This window comes from Heptranchias perlo, chromosome 12 (assembly GCF_035084215.1).
Source record: "Heptranchias perlo isolate sHepPer1 chromosome 12, sHepPer1.hap1, whole genome shotgun sequence".
Lineage (NCBI taxonomy): Eukaryota > Metazoa > Chordata > Chondrichthyes > Hexanchiformes > Hexanchidae > Heptranchias > Heptranchias perlo.
In genome coordinates, this window is record NC_090336.1 from 1,135,055 (window position 1) to 1,152,493 (window position 17,439).

At 46.9% G+C, this 17,439-nt stretch overlaps 2 protein-coding genes across 5 annotated transcripts in view; one reads left to right on the forward strand and one right to left on the reverse strand.

Annotated features, from left to right (window-relative positions):
- LOC137327806 (carnitine O-palmitoyltransferase 1, liver isoform-like) overlaps positions 1-17,439 on the reverse strand; it is a 273,112-nt gene that overhangs the window by 164,929 nt on the left and 90,744 nt on the right. The gene's annotated exons all lie outside the window — the stretch shown is intronic.
- LOC137327805 (AP-2 complex subunit alpha-2) overlaps positions 1-17,439 on the forward strand; it is a 95,676-nt gene that overhangs the window by 48,302 nt on the left and 29,935 nt on the right. For all 4 annotated transcript variants that reach the window (XM_067993621.1, XM_067993622.1, XM_067993623.1 and 1 more), the window contains 8 exons: positions 736-878; positions 4,211-4,404; positions 6,273-6,402; positions 6,534-6,635; positions 10,059-10,167; positions 10,658-10,808; positions 15,296-15,464; positions 16,262-16,399. In XM_067993621.1, the coding sequence (XP_067849722.1) occupies positions 736-878; positions 4,211-4,404; positions 6,273-6,402; positions 6,534-6,635; positions 10,059-10,167; positions 10,658-10,808; positions 15,296-15,464; positions 16,262-16,399 (1,136 nt within the window). The remainder of the gene's footprint in view (positions 1-735; positions 879-4,210; positions 4,405-6,272; positions 6,403-6,533; positions 6,636-10,058; positions 10,168-10,657; positions 10,809-15,295; positions 15,465-16,261; positions 16,400-17,439) is intronic.

Sequence of the window (17,439 nt, forward strand, 5' to 3'; positions counted from 1 at the left end):
GGATCCAGGGGACGGGGTGTACGAGACACGGAGAGTTAGTGAGAGGATCCGGGGGGACGGAGTGTACCAGACACGGAGAGTTAGTGAGAGGATCTGGTGTAAATGGATCTCCACACCACCTCCTACTGGGAGCTGTGGAGCAGTCTGGTGTAAAGGCATTGTTATAATTCAAGTTTCTTCCCAATATTTTTTACTTGTATTTCACGCCGTCATCTTCCACAGGCAACCGCACACTTCCACTGGATTGAAACATGAGCTTCCAGTTGGTGTATTTAAGGTAGCATTCTACAGGATGAAGAAGGAATCCTTTTTAGCATTAAGTTATACTGTAAAAATAGTGCAGCCAACCCACACTGTCCTCCAGATCTCCTCAAACCAGGAAAAGCACCATGCCTTATAGCTCAGGCTAAAAACTACAGTTGGTGCAGTTTGAAGTAGGTTCTACACTGAAGTAGAATTTATTTTCTCGAGTGGCAGGAGATTGAGTTTAATTGTGGTGCTTAGTGCTGGCACTGTGGTGAAAGTTATGCTTCTGCACAAGAATTCAGGAAAACTCAGGATGCCAGCCACCCAAAACTATGTTTGCACACTCCCCTTACAGTCGGGTCAAGAGAAAGCATCGACTGGTCCTTGGAGCCCGTCTACCTGCCCTGGATTGCCTATGATGTATAATGCTGGCAGAGAATACATTTAAAAATGACGTGTTTGTGAAATGTTGCTTGCTTTGATTTGTAGGTGACAAGGCTCTGGATGGCTACAGCAAGAAGAAATATGTCTGCAAACTACTTTTCATCTTCCTCCTTGGTCACGACATTGACTTTGGTCACATGGAGGCAGTTAACCTGCTTAGTTCCAATAAATATACAGAGAAACAAATTGTAAGTAGGACAGCAGTCAGCATCTTAATGCGATTTAACAGATGGGGATCTTGTTTTGCTTCTCAAATGTAACTGGTAATAGTTACAGTCTTACCAAACAAAATATGACATTGAGCCACATAAGGAGATATTAGGACAGGTGACCAAAAGCCTGGTCAAAGAGGTAGATTTGAAAAGCATCTTGCAGGAGGAGAGAGAGGCGGAGAGGTTTAGAGAGGGAATTCCAGAGCTTTTTTTTATTCGTTCATGGGATGTGGGCGTCGTTGGCAAGGCCAGCATTTATTGCCCATCCCTAATTGCCCTTGAGAAGGTGGTGGTGAGCCGCCTTCTTGAACCGCTGCAGTCCGTGTGGTGACGGTTCTCCCACAGTGCAGTTAGGAAGGGAGTTTCAGGATTTTGACCCAGCGCCGGTGAAGGAACGGCGATATATTTCCAAGTCGGGATGGTGTGTGACTTGGAGGGGAACGTGCAGGTGGTGGTGTTCATGTGCTTGCTGCCCTTGTCCTTCTAGGTGGTGGAGGTTGCAGGTTTTGGAGGTGCTGTCGAAGAAGCCTTGGCGAGTTGCTGCAGTGCATCCTGTGGATGGTACACACTGCAGCCACGGAGCGCCGGTGGTGAAGGGAGTGAATGTTTAGGGTGGTGGATGGGGTGCCAATCAAGCGGGCTGCTTTGTCCTGGATGGTGTCGAGCTTCTTGAGTGTTGTTGGAGCTGCACTCATCCAGGCAAGTGGAGAGTATTCCATCACACTCCTGACTTGTGCCTTGTAGATGGTGGAAAGGCTTTGGTGAGTCACTCGCCACAGAATAGCTGAATTCCAGAGGTGAGGTGAGAGTGACTGCCCTTAACACCAAGGCAGCATTTGACCGAGTGTGGTATGAAGGAGCCCTAGTAAAATTGAAGTCAATGGGAATCAGGGGGAAAACTCTCCAGTGGCTGGAATCATACCTAGCACAAAGGAAGATGGTAGTGGTTATTGGAGGCCAATCATCTCAGCCCCAGGACATTGCTGCAGCAGCCTCTGACCTGCTCTTGTAACCACAGTATTTATGTGGCTGGTCCAGTTAAGTGACTGGTCAATGGTGACCCCCAGGATGTTGATGGTGGAGGATTCGGCGATGGTAATGCCGTTGAATGTCAAGGGGAGGTGGTCATTGCCTGGCACTTGTCTGGCGCGAATGTTACTTGCCACTTATGAGCCCAAGCCTGGATGTTGTCCAGGTCTTGCTGCATGCGGGCACGGACTGCTTCATTATCTGAGGGGTTGCGAATGGAATTGAACACTATGCAATCATCAGCGAACATCCCTATTTCTGACCTTATGATGAAGAAGCTGAAGATGGTTGGGCCTAGGACACTGCCCTGAGGAACTCCTGCAGCAATGTCCTGGGGCTGAGATGATTGGCCTCCAACAACCACTACCATATTCCTTTGTGCTAGGTATGATTCCAGCCACTGGAGAGTTTCCCCCCTGATTCCCATTGACTTCAATTTTACTAGGGCTCCTTGGTGCCACACTCGGTCAAATGCTGCCTTGGTGTCAAGGGTAGTCACGCTCACCTCACCTCTGGAATTCAGCTCTTTTGTCCATGTTTGGACCAAGGCTGTAATGAGGTCTGGAGCCGAGTGCCCTGGCGAAACCCAAACTGAGCATCGATGAGCAGGTTATTGGTGAGTAAGTGCCGCTTGATAGCAGTGTTGAAGACACCTTCCATCACTTTGCTGATGATTGAGAGTAGACCGATGGGGTGGTAATTGGCCGGATTGGATTTGTCCTGCTTTTTGTGGACAGGACATACCTGAGCAATTTTCCACATTGTCGGGTAGATGCCAGTGTTGTAGCTGTACTGGAACAGCTTGGCTAGAGGCGCGGCTTGTTCTGGAGTTTAGGGTCTAGGCAGCTGAAGTCACGGCTGCCAATGGTGGAGTGATTAAAATTGCGGATGCGCAAGAGGCCAGAATTGGAGGAGCGCAGAGATCTCGGAGGGTCGTAGGGCTGGTGGAGGTTCCAGAGATAGGGAGGGTTGAGGCCATGGAGGGATTTGAAAACGAGGATGAGAATTTTAAAATCGAGGTGATGCTGGACCAGGAGCCAATGTAGGTCAGCAAGCACAGATGTGATGGGAGAATAGGACTTGGTGAGAGTTAGGATATAGCCAGCAGGAACACTTGTGTGTCCTTGCTAAGCAAGAGAATGGCGGTGTTTTGTAGGGAAGTTTTACTGTGACAGTCCAAAGGAGCATTTTGTGTGGGCGTGATTGGAGTGTTTCTCCCTGTTGCTTGATAATACTGAGGGACCCGGGAGATCTGTCTGTGGAAAATGAAGAACTGCATTATTTAAGCTCCCATCATTCCTGTATTTTCTAGTCAGATTCCCAGTGTTCTGCGATTCCACAGTGAAGTTTGCCTCCTGTTTTTTTTCCCCCTTATTTGTTTTTCTGCAGTCTGGATGCCGTGGCTGGGATTCATGACTGGCTCCTGCGCAGTGCACTTGTGGACTGTACCAATAATCAGTGCAGTCAGCAAGTGCAGCTGTAGTTATTGAGCACGTAGAGCAGCAGCTGAACGCAGAGCAAGTCCCAGCCACGGCACCTGAGTGCAGGAGAACAAGTAAAGGTGGAGAAGGTGAGGTGAGGCCAATGAACTGATTTGCATGCATCCCCATCAGCTGAAAGTGGGGGAGATCACTTCCATGTGCAGGGTTGCCTTGTTGAGTAAGATCAGCCCTCATGTCATTCGTAGCTGTCAGGTGTCTGCCATTCAATGTGACTTTTGTGCTTTGTGCACCGATAGCTCACATAAACTGATTCCAGGTTGAGTCTGTGCCCCTAGTGGCCCAGAGTCCACTCTGTGTCTCAGACAGACCTGCTGCGGAGGGAGGAGGGTTCTACAACCCTCTTCCCCCCTCCCCACCCCCCCAAAATTGGGGACCACCCCCCTTCCCCTGCGTCCACTTTCTTTGTCTCCCCATATGCGCACCCCCAACCCCCCCCTCCACCTCACCGGCTCGCCCGCCCGAACATGGTGAGATTGAATGGATCTGTTATTAAATTTGAGTGATGGATTGCCCCATTCTATGGTGAGTAATGGTCATCCTGTGGCTGCTGCCTGAGGGTGGGTTGTATCTGTGGGGACCATAGCATGGATCGTGTGGAGAGTCCTTGGCTGGGAGACAGTGTGAATGACGGATGCAAGTATCAGATATAACGGTTGACTCTATGATTGCCGGATGATGTTATGCAGTTTCTATATTTAATCTCTCTCTCTCTCTCTCTCCCTCTCTCCCTCTCCCCCCCCCCCCCCCCCCCACCCCTCCTTCTTTAAATAATTGCAGGGTTACCTTTTCATCTCTGTCTTGGTGAATTCAAACAGTGAGCTGATGCGTTTAATAAACAATGCTCTGAAGAATGATTTGGCCAGCCGAAACCCTACCTTTATGGGCCTGGCCCTGCACTGCATCGCAAATGTTGGAAGCCGCGAGATGGCGGAAGCTTTTGCTGGTGAGATTCCAAAAATACTTGTTGCTGGGTAAGTGCTGCAATGATAATAAATTGCATATTTAAAGGGTGGGTTTGTTGCCCTTTCTGTAACAGTCCGGCTCAGTGCTATCACAGCCTCGTGACCCAGGTATCTGTACCAGGACCCATGAAGGCACTGTCATTGGCCCCATTGCCCACAGACGTACCAAGTTGAACGAAATAAAAAGAACTGATGTGGAGGCAGTAAGTGACCTGGAATACCCAGCCTTATATTGCTGCACTGAACTGCTCCAAAAAGTTTTTGTGGTTTAAGAAAAATAAATGTTTTTTTTGGTTAATTCTTGCCTTCCCTTCACCCTCTCCTGGAAGTCCTGGCTGCTTGCTGGGCTGCAATTGCACTTCATTTGTTTCCTTCATTAGTGAGCCCAGACATTTGAGTGTTAGTATATACGACCGCAGTGAGAGGGAGGGCAAGGGCAGTGGGTGTCAAAGACGAGCCCAATCCTGTAGTAATCCCTCTGCTCACTTGGTCCCTGCCTCTGATTAGGAGCCACTGGACAGCGGTCAGGAGTGGGGATGCTTCTTCCCTTTCCTAGTGCGGGGGTCACTGAGATTAATTATAGCCCCAACACGACCTTCTGATCAGTGGACTCAGCACAAAGCAGAGACTGAACCCGTGACCTTCTGGTCTGTATGGCTGAATTAAATGGTGGATTTAGCAGCCGAGCCATCAAGGCAACTATAAGAAAGTGATGACCTTTCTCGGGGAAAAACATCGTCACTTTCGTACAGTTGCCTTGGTGGCTCAGCTGCTAAATCCAGCATTTAATTGTCGTTTCCTTCTTTACGTGATGCCTCTCATATTTTGCAGGATAGTTTCCTCTGGATTGTTTCAGATGCCAAACTTTAATTTACAAGTAATAGAAACAAGGGCAGCTGGTGAGATATCGGCTTTTATACAAAACTTCGGAATCTTTAACATCACTGTTAAAACATAGAAAGTGCACTTAATTTGTAACATCTTTGAATGTCTTCTGTATATTTGTGGGTGTATAATATATATATATATATATGTATGTGTGTGTATCTATATATTAAATTCGCTATGTCCTGTCATCTTTCCATTCAAAGTCCTATGTCAGTCGTGTCTGACCTTTTCAATGTTAATTGTGCACACATCTGGTAACTCCGACACGTCACATTTCTAATGGGATTTTCCCATTATTGTCACGGTCTGTGATGCTGCAGTTCTATGTTCTGGCCACTGGGTCACTCTGCGGAGACTAATTACTTCAACCCCTCTTTCTTCTGAGCCCATTTTGATCTTTTTTTAACCTGCTCAGGTAAGTTGATATTTAATAATGTTTTAAGTTTTAATTTTTTTAGCAAAAGGTATTGTCTGGTGCTTCCTTCTTACCAAGCTCTTCTTAGACTGTTGCAGGCTGATAATTACTGTAAATCACAGGCCCGATTTTCACACTGCGACACTCCTGTACTCCCCTGAATCTCTGCACCCTGATATTTAATATAACAAGTTAGAGGTGCCATCTTAATTATTTCTTTTTTAAATTCTCGGCTATTCCTGGATGTAGCAGGGACATGAGGCAGCATTTAGGGAACCCTCTCGTACAGTAATTCAGGTACCTGTGCTAATTGTTGAAATACATAGCAGGTCCAGCAGCTTCTGAAGAATATTTTGGGTAGTGACCCTTCATTGGTGTTATTGAAGGTTCTTGACCTGAAATGTTAATCTTTCAGATGCTGGTATGAATTTCGAACATTTCCTGTTTTTTTAGATTTCCAGTGTTCCTTTTTGTCTCCTGTGTAGAACAGTGTTTGGGTTGCGTCGTCTCCCGTGTAGAACAGTGTTTGGGTTGCGTTGTTTCCTGTGTTATAGGTTGCACGCTCATGTTTCAGGGATACTATGGACAGTGCGAAGCAGAGTGCTGCCCTGTGTCTGCTGCGGTTGTACAGGACGTCTCCAGATCTGGTACCCATGGGAGAATGGACGTCACGCGTGGCTCACCTTCTGAACGACCAGCACTTGGTAATACAATTCAAGATTTCCTCTCAATAACGTACGTTCGCTGAAGGATCCCATCTATTTGAGAAGGTCGATATCCTTTTACTGAAGAGTTCCATGTTGATTGCTAAGTGCCCTTTGCCTTCTTCATCCAGGGTGTTGTAACTGCTGCTACAAGTCTGATCACCACGCTTGCGCAGAAGAATCCTGAGGAGTTTAAAACATCGGTTTCCTTGGCAGTTTCAAGGTTGAGTCGGGTAATATATCCTTTTACTGTATTCGCGTGTAGTTCTTCAGTGTCAGCTGATGTCGGTGAATGAACAACGTAAAACATAAAAAACACAACTGGGTATAGTTTAGTGTGCAAACTGGAATCCCATAGGACTGGGTGTAGTTGCTGTGTGAACTAGAATCCTTTGGATGGGTTATAATTTAGTGTGGAAACATGAATCCAATAGGACTGGGTGTAGTTTAGTGTGGGAATATGAATCCTAAAGGACTGGGTGTAGTTTAGTGTGGGAATATGAATCCTAAAGGACTGGGTGTAGTTTAGTGTGGGAACGTGAATCCGAAAGGACTGGGTGTAGTTTAGTGTGGGAACGTGAATCCTATAGGACTGGGTGTAGTTTAGTGTGGGAATATGAATCCTAAAGGACTGGGTGTAGTTTAGTGTGGGAACATGAATCCTAAAGGACTGGGTGTAGTTTAGTGTGGGAATATGAATCCAATAGGACTGGGTGTAGTTTAGTGTGGGAACGTGAATCCTAAAGGACTGGGTGTAGTTTAGTGTGGGAATATGAATCCTAAAGGACTGGGTGTAGTTTAGTGTGGGAACGTGAATCCTAAAGGACTGGGTGTAGTTTAGTGTGGGAATATGAATCCTAAAGGACTGGGTGTAGTTTAGTGTGGGAACGTGAATCTTGTCGGACGGGATATAGGGTGATAGACGTTTGGAGCTTAGTGTGGGAACATGAATCCTATAGGACCGTGTATAGTGTACAGGAAGATGGTCGTGGTTGTTGGAGGCCAATCATCTCAGCCCCAGGACATTGCTGCAGGAGTTCCTCAGGGCAGTGACCTTGGCCCAACCATCTTCAGCTGCTTCATCAATGACCTTCCCGCCATCATAAGGTCACAAATGGGGATGTTCGCTGATGATTGCACAGTTCCATTCGCAACCTCTCAGATAATGAAGCAGTCCGTGCCCGCATGCAGCAAGACCTGGACAACATCCAGGCTGGGGCTGATAAGTGGCAAGTAACATTCGTGCCAGGCAATGACCATCTCCAACAAGAGAGAATCTAACCACCTCCCCATGACATTCAACGGCATTACCATCGCCGAATCCCCCACCATCAACATCCTGGGGGTCACCATTGACCAGAAACTTAACTGGACCAGCCACATAAATACTGTGGCTACAAGAGCAGGTCAGAGGCTGGGTATTCTGTGGCGAGTGACTCACCTTCTGACTCCCCAAAGCCTTTCCACCATCTACAGGGCACAAGTCAGGAGTGTGATGGAATACTGTCCACTTGCCTGGATGAGTGCAGCTCCAACAACACTCAAGCAGCCCGCTTGATTGGCACCCCATCCACCACCCTGAACATTCACTCTCTTCACCACCGGCGCACAGTGGCTGCAGTGTGTACCATCCACAGGATGCATTGCAGCAACTCGCCAAGGCTTCTTCGACAGCACCTCCCAAACCCGCGACCTCTACCACCTAGAAGGATAAGGGCAGCAGGCACATGGGAACAACACCACCTGTACGTTCCCCTCCAAGTCACACACCATCCCGACTTGGAAATATATCACCGTTCCTTCATTGTCGCTGGGTCAAAATCCTGGAACTCCCTTCCTAACAGCACTGTGGGAGAACCGTCACCACACGGACTGCAGCGGTTCAAGAAGGCGGCTCACCACCACCTTCTCGAGGGCAATTAGGGATGGGCAATAAATGCTGGCCTCGCCAGCGACGCCCACATCCCGTGAACGAATAAAAAAAAATAGGAGTAGGAGCAGGAGTAGGCCACACGGTCCCTCGAGCCTGCTCCGCCATTCAATAAGATCATGGCTGACCTTCAACCTCAACTCCACTTTCCCACCCGATCCCCATATCCCTTGATTCCCCGAGAGTCCAAAAATCTATCCATCTCAGCCTTGAATATACTCAATGACTCAGCATCCACAGCCCTCTGGGGTAAGGAATGCTGAACATTCACAACCCTCTGAGTGAAGAAATTCCTCCCCATCTCAGTCTTTAATGGCCGACCCCTTATCCTGCGACTGTGCCCCCTCGTTCTAGACTCTCCAGCCAGGGGAAACAGCCTCTCAGCATCTACCCTGTCAAGCCCTCTCAGAATCTTACATGTTTCAGTGAGATCACCTCCCATTCTACTCAATCTCTCCTCGAAGGACAACCCTCTCATCCCAGGAATTAATCTAGTGAACCTTCATTGCACCGCCTCTAAGGCAAGTATATCCTTCCTTAGATAAGGAGACCAAAACTTTACACAGTACTCCAGATGTGGTCTCACTAAAACCCTGTACATGAGATCTCACTAAAGCCCTGACACTGATAGATTTTTGTGAAGCAAAGGTATTAGACCACTCGGTAACAGAATACTAATGGTACTGTGGAGTTACACTTGAGCACGAGTCAGCACCTTCAGGAGAGGAGGAGAGAAATCAAAGGAATTGCTAAATTCAGAGAAATCGTGATGTGTGGAGGTTTATACGTTGATAAAAGTTTGACTGAGGTTCTGATGTGAATGAGCCTGCTGCTTGTCCAGGATGGTCAGAGCTCCTTCATTTTAATGAGGATATGAAATCCCCCTCTTATCTTTGTCTCTCTCCCCCCCCACCCCGGACAGGTCTTTCTGGGTGTCTGTCACCTGCTGCTGAGTTGATGAGTGGGTATTCTGCTGCTTTTCAATTGGTCATGAAAGAACATGTGACCCCTGGTATCAGCCCTCCCTCTGATTTTCTCATTCCTTGGTTGGGGGGGGTGGGGGTGCTGCTGGGGTAAAGATTGTATTCAGGCCCAGTGAGCGGAGGTCAAGTTGCTGAGCAGGGTTTAGATCAGTAACTCAGTGGAGTGATGGATCACGTCTCTATCTTCCCTCTCTGGTTGTCTGGACACCGACCCCACTCTGTTATAGAGCTCCTTCCGCGCATCTCCTCTCTATTCCCCAACTCCACCCCCCAAAACAAATGTTCAGCTAACTACAGTGTGCCTGGATTGAACATGCAGCCTCATTCACATCAGACACTTAGTGTTGCAAGTCCATATTTAAATGATGGTTTTCATAGGTCAGTGACTATCCTCCACTGCAGCGACTGCTGGGAAAGCAAGGACTGGGATTTATATGGTGCCTAGTAACACCTCGAAGCAATGCACTCTCAGTGAAGCACTTTGGAGTGCAGTGATTGTTACGTAGACAAACCAGGCCTGTGGATTTTATAATAGTTGGATTTCTTACTTCTGCAATTGAAATACAGTCACAAGTATACAAGTGGTGGTTTTAAAAAAAAAAGAGGTGTCTTGGTGTGTGATTTCTTAAAATAATTTAAAATGAAAAATGCAGCTTTATGATTCATCCCTTGGTTCGCGTGCTCAGGTCACTCAGGACAATGTGTCTTGCATTGAATTGGTTTTGTTTTTTTAATTATTTCAGATTGTAACGTCAGCATCGGCCGACCTCCAGGATTACACTTACTACTTTGTCCCGGCTCCTTGGCTTTCAATGAAGCTGCTTCGGCTCTTGCAATGTTATCCCCCTCCAGGTGAGCTGTGTAGAATTGTAATCAGCATCACCCAGCTTACACCAGTCTATACAAAGCAGAAAATCCCGGGTTCCGTCCGTTCCGCGGTCTGTGTCTCCTATGGTGAATAGCTTGCCGTCAATCACTGGGCTCGCTCGTGAAGAGTGGTAACTTGGGCGGAGTACCAGAGAGCTGCTGGCCCAGAGAGGTTCTCACTGGATGTGTATACTCGCATCCTTTCCAGCAGGGGTCGCTAGAGCAGGAACCCTGGCCAATATTCCTCACCCTCCAGCTCAGGAGCACAGAGGGCAATTGTATCGTTCCTGCTGGAATCAGCTAACTTGGCTCAGGTCAGGAATTGGACCTAGAGTGCAGACACTGTCTTTTAAAGATTTATTTCTGTATTATTTAGATCATGGAGCACTGTAATGTAACTTATAAGAGTTTCTCCGATGACTATTTAAACGAAGAGTTGCGGTATCTTTAAAGGACCAATTTCTGTGTCTTTCAGAGGACCCCGCTATCCGAGGGCGTCTGACTGAATGTCTTGAAACTATTCTGAATAAGGCTCAGGAACCACCCAAGTCAAAGAAAGTGCAGCATTCGAATGCCAGGAATGCGGTGCTGTTCGAGGCCATTAGCCTCATCATTCACCATGACAGGTGAGTGAAATGAGCTTGGAAAGACTATTGTTGGGGTCAGCCAGGCTATGTAGGCGGTGAGGGGGGAACCTGCCGTCTGGCTTCGTTTCAAGCAACCTCCTGTTCACTGCAGATGCAGCAGGCATAAAAAGTTAAGAGCACAGGCCTCTTGGTAGCAAACGTTAACTTTGTTCAGTGGTTTACTCACCGAGGCCATAACCTGTCACCAATCCCAGCTGTTGTGCTCCAGGGTTACAGACGGCGTGTTTTCAAAGGCGTTGTTTCATGTGTTTTCAAAGAATCATGGAAATTACAGCACAGAAGGAGGCCATTTGGCCCAGCGTGCCAGTGCTAGCTCTTCAACTGGACCTATCATTCTTCTGCTGATACTGAGTCAATGCCCACCTGTTACTGATTGTTTTCTATGGTTGACCAATGTTTCACTGTTTACTCTCTTATCCCAGTCTACCTTACGATTGTTCATGTCTCCTATTATTACAACTTTGCTACTACTGCAGTTCTCTTAATTGCATACCAGTCTTACCCTTAAATTCATTTTCACTAATCAGTGGTGTATAATGTTCTCCCAATCTGTTAATAGATTTCTTCTTATTTCTTCATTCAACCCAGTCAGACTTTATCTGCCATTATTCCGCCCGGTTACATATCTTGTCCAGCTCATTTTGTAATTCTGCGCAACCTCCTCCAATTCCACTGTCCCGTCTAGTTTTCAAATGTAATCAGTTTGCATTGGGTACGTGAGTCCAAGTCATCAATGTAAATCAGCAGCAGTGATGTTCCCGACACTGATCTGGGAGACCTTTCCCCCACCACCTCCAATAAAAATATGTTGTTTTCCACCCATCAACCAATTTCTCATCCATTCCCAGTATTTACCTTGAATCCCGACAGCTTTGAGTTTAACTAATTTGTCAGATTTCTCCTGGAAGTTGAGGTACAAGATGCGGTGGGGCTTCCAGCAATCCATTTAGGATGTCATTTTCTCAAGGAGTTGATCAGGTCGGAATTCTCTTTCCGAATCCATATGTGAACCATTTGGATTTGGGAATCGGAAGTACAATTTCAAAATTTGCGGAAGACACCTGTGATTCTGTGTAATACAGATCGCTGTTGGCTCGGTTATTATTGTGGAGAAAATCTTCAGGCTTACACATGGCGATCCATTGCTTTATTTTGGTAAGACTGATGGGGTTGTATCTGATTTGTCACTTATTTTGAATAGGGCACCACCTACTGATACCTTCCCAGTGTCCAGTGACTCCCTCAATGATTGTTAATGCATCACACATCTCCTCTCTGGTCTCTTTTAATACTCTGGGATAAAGACGGTCCATCCCTGGGGATTTATTGATTTTTGAGACCTTCAGCCTGTCCAGGAATTCCATCTCAAATTATACTGAAGTCATTGATTTTCCTTGAGTTATTTCTGGGAAGGACATGTTGCTCACATCTTCCCTTGTGAATACTTGGAGCAAGTAGTCATTCAGAATGTTTACGTTTTTGTGCTAATCCTCTATTTTGAGGACACTTGTACCTTTTATGATTCTAGCTTCATTTTTGACAGCCTTCGTATGTTCAAATACTGAAATCTCTAACTGTTGTTCTGTGCCTGCCCCTCAATGAACCGTATACCAGTAGGTATTGTATTGTATTGAGGAGAAGGGAAGGAAGAAAATTGGCAAACATGAAAAGAGGAGAAAAAAAATAAAGAATTGTTACATGCCAGTTGCAGCTAACAATGGTACACACTTAGTTTCCAGATACGCACTTATCTACAATACAGGAGCTCAGTCACCACAATCGCCAGGGTGCCAGCCGCCCACCTACCTACAGAGCACAGGAGCTGAGGCACCTTGACAGTAACAGCTATTCAAGGATGATTGCTGGAGGCCAAGTCTGATCGATCGTTTCGACTTCAGTGTTGTGTTTGGGCCTTGACCTGCTCAGTCGTTCTTGCAGTAACTACCATTACATGACAGATGTTGGGAGCCCCGCCTGTGGCCCTATCACTCGCTGATATCATTGCCCAGTGTTCAGATGGCAGGTGTGCGGTTCTCTTCCCTACCAGTGTAGATCTACGTTCTGGTTCCAGCAATCTGCCACCAGGTCCGGAACCTGCCGTTGCTTCTTCTGAAACACACAGTGCCGGCTTAGTGCTGAAAACTGTGCTCCACCGAGTGCTGGTGTCCTTGGCCGGGGCCTGCTGAAGTTGTGGGAGCCTTAAGGCAGTTGATGACTCTAATTGTGTTGTGAGGATTTCCCCTGGGCTGTAGCAAGTGTACAGACTGTGTGTCATGGTTCTTGTTTACTACATGATACTGGGACTATGCTGCTTCATGCTTACACGATACTGGGTTTATGCTGCTTCATGCTTACACAATACTGGGACTATGCTGCTTCATGCTTACATGCCTGAGCCTGCGTTCCATGAAACAGGAAATAATAACCAGTATTTCTCTCTCGGTATCAAGTGTCTCGCTCTCGGGCATTGGAACCCTTTGCCCCATTTTGATTGAATGCTTTTTTTAATACACGGTGCCCTCAGCTGTGAGTATCCAGACGTTTCACCCAAGAACCAAGGGCCACGAGTTGGGCTCGTCTTGACCAGCTTCTGAAGGGCTCTGCCAAAGATACACCGATGGAGCAGGGCCCTGCTGTTGCAGGAATGATAAGGAAGAGGAGAAGGATTTCTTTTGGTCTGATCTGCAGTGGTCGCAACAGTATTACAAGCTGCTTGGAGCTGGAGATGATTGCAGAATGGACCAGTCTTGATTGGTATCACACACGCACAACGGCCTGCCGGCTGACTGTGGTTGGCTTTTCTGGGCTGGTGCTCTCCCTCTCTTACTAACACCTTGGTTCCAACCCATGTAATGCCAACATTCACTTCAGATTTCCAGGCCCCCCTCACTGCTAAATATTCTCGTGTGTTCTGGATTTGTTACACTTCAGGCTGTACTTCACACATTTCTTCATGCCCTGTTATCAGCTGGCTGTGGTATAGGGCTTTGCCAAGCCTCATGTCTGACACCCTTGGCCCGTGGGAACTTGATGTGGGTTGTGTTGGACTCCTGCAGCATCTGTCTTGTCATTTCATTTCCATGTCAGATGGAGCCTGCCCTCGGAATCCAGATGAGATACTTGTGTGCAAGGGATAGAATGCCTTTCATATTGGGCAAACAGTGTCAGTATTGAATACCTCAGGTCAGGTACAGAACGGGTTAGATAAAGAGTAAAGCTCCCTCTACACTGTTCCATCAGATACTCCCAGGACAGGTACAGCATGGGTTAGATACAGAGTAAAACTCCCTCTACACTGTCCCATCAAATACTCCCAGGACAGGTACAGCATGGGTTAGATACAGAGTAAAGCTCCCTCTACACTGTCCTATCAAACACTCCCGGGGCAGGTACAGCACAGGTTAGATACAGAGTAAAGCTCCCTCTACACTGTCCTATCAAACACTCCCGGGGCAGGTACAGCACAGGTTAGATACAGGGTAAAGCTCCCTCTACACTGTCTTGAGCTGAAGTTGCACGATTCGTGTGCTGTTGGCGAGTCCACGCTTGCAGTCGCTCTCCCCGGACTTGAGCTGTAAGGTAGCAGGTCCTGAGCACTTGCATCTCTATAGATTTAAAACTTCTGTTACTTGCTGTCTAACTTTGAAAGCTTGCCCACCCTGGTGCAAATGTATAACCAGGAGCAGCAGTACTGCAAAGCCTTTACTTTCCACTGACAGGCTTTTTATATCGCTCTCTGAGATGTTGGTCCACTCTACCTTCAACGTGGGTTTGATCTGACCCTGTCATAAGGTGATGGTTTTCATTGCCCTGCAGTATCTTTTATGACTATCCTATTCTTCTGCAAATATGTTGGCTGCAGTGGTAACTGTTTTGTACCCTTTCAGGCGAAAGGACTTACACAATCTCTTGATTGGTTTGTACTTCAGCCAGTTCTGTTGAGAGATTACATTTTTGGGGTGACCATTTCATCTACAGGTGCGTATTGAATTACAAAATTTGAAATCATTAACTTAAATTCCTGCTACAATTTCAGACCATAGAAGTTTACAGCACGGAAGAAGGGCATTCGGCCCGTTGTGTCTGTGTCGGCTCCAAAACTGATCCCTGATTTCTCTCCATAGCCCTGTATCCTCCTCTGCTTCAAATATTTATCCACTTTTCCTTGAACTTCACCATGCACCAGCTGTTCTGTGTAAATTTTGATCTTTTTCCCTCCTCACTCTCTTGGAGACAATTTGAAATTGAGGCGACCCCATATCACTTGACTCCCCAACCAGAAGAAATAGTCTTTCCTGATTCAATCCATCAAAACAATTAATTATTTAAAATAAAAGCCTCCATTAAATCTCCTTTCAGCCTCCTAATAAGTTCATGCTGACAGAGAATCTATTTAAAGATTGGTTGATTGACAGTGTCGTAAAGGTGATTCTTTTGTTCTGTGATGTATCATTGTGTTTTCACAGTGAACCCAACCTACTTGTACGTGCCTGTAACCAACTGGGCCAGTTCCTGCAACATCGCGAGACCAACCTGCGATACCTGGCACTGGAGAGCATGTGGCTGCTGGCCAGCTCCGAATTCTCCCACGAGGCGGTGAAGACACACATCGAGACTGTCATCAATGCGCTCAAGGTAACTGTGCTTACTCTCTTCCGCATTCTTCTGGCCGTCCCTCCATCTGTATATTTATAATAAAACACACAGTCGGGGTTGGGCAAAGAGGCTTTACTCGGTAGGTGTCACTTTTCTTACGTTACTGAAGGTAGCAGAATACACTCAATACTGGTCTGTCCAAATACTTGGGCCTGATAAATATCAAACTTGTAACCAGTGTCCGTTTTTGCACAGAGCGGCCAGTGTGTCCGTTTTTGCACAGAGCGGCCAGTGTGTCCGTTTTTGCACAGAGCGGCCAGTGTGTCCGTTTTTGCACAGAGCGGCCAGTGTGTCCGTTTTTGCACAGAGCGGCCAGTGTGTCCGTTTTTGCACAGAGCGGCCAGTGTGTCCGTTTTTGCACAGAGCGGCCAGTGTGTCCGTTTTTGCACAGAGCAGCCAGTGCGTTGTCTCCTACTCTAACTCATTCTCTGGATACCAGAATAGTGAAGCTCCTTTACCTCCCCTAGTCCTTCCTTCCTTCCCATTACAATCTTCGGGCTTTAAAAACCTTGGTGAACCCTAATTTACTTTGTGTCGTCTTACTTTTCACTCTACCTAATGCCCTGCATTGTGGGTCTTGCCCCTTCACTTGGGTTTCTCAATGAAGAAAGTATGAATGTAGCTGCATCTTCTGTGGAGGAGGGGGGTTGTGAGTGATCAGATTGTGGAATTTCACAGTATCCTAGTTTGACTGTTGCTTTGCAGATGAGAACAATTATCAGTCATAGCCCAGAGGGTGCTGCAGTGACTCACCGTCTGTGCCATGTGTGTTACAGACCGAGAGGGATGTGAGTGTGAGACAGAGGGCAGTGGATCTCTTGTACGGGATGTGTGACCGGAGCAACGCCCAGCAGATAGTGGCAGAGATGCTGAATTATCTGGAAAATGCTGATTATTCCATTCGAGAAGAAATTGTGAGTCCTCTTTATCTTTGAATTACAGTGTCTGGTATCTATTAGTACTGAGGCGCGTTAATCTTTCATTTCAGGTTCCTCACTACCAGTAACGAAAGTCATATTGCTTCAAAATGGAGCTTACTTCCATTTTTTATTAACTCCCACAAGTCTTCCTGTGCTGCACAGCACCTATGGGTGATAAGACAGGTGGATAACCAGGTCCGATATCTGTGGGTGAAAGGATATGTGGATAACCAGGTCCGATACCAGTGGGTGATATGACAGGTGGATAACCAGGTCCGATACCTGTGGGTGATATGACAGGTGGATAACCAGGTCCGATACCTGTGGGTGATATGACAGGTGGATAACCAGGTCCGATACCTGTGGGTGATAAGACAGGTGGATAACCAGGTCCGATACCTGTGGGTGAAAGGATATGTGGATAACCAGGTCCGATACCAGTGGGTGATATGACAGGTGGATAACCAGGTCCGATACCTGTGGGTGAAAGGATATGTGGATAACCAGGTCCGATACCAGTGGGTGATATGACAGGTGGATAACCAGATCCGATACCTGTGGATGATATGACAGGTGGATAACCAGGTCCGATACCTGTGGGTGAAAGGATATGTGGATAACCAGGTCCGATACCAGTGGGTGAAAGGATATGTGGATAACCAGGTCCGATACCAGTGGGTGATATGACAGGTGGATAACCAGATCCGATACCTGTGGGTGATATGACAGGTGGATAACCAGGTCCGATATCTGTGGGTGATATGACAGGTGGATAACCAGGTCCGATATCTGTGGGTGATATGACAGGTGGATAACCAGGTCCGATACCTGTGGATGATATGACAGGTGGATAACCAGATCCGATACCTGTGGATGATATGACAGGTGGATAACCAGATCCGATATCTGTGGGTGATATGACAGGTGGATAACCAGATCCGATACCTGTGGGTGATATGACAGGTGGATAACCAGGTCCGATACCTGTGGGTGAAAGGATATGTGGATAACCAGGTCCGATACCAGTGGGTGAT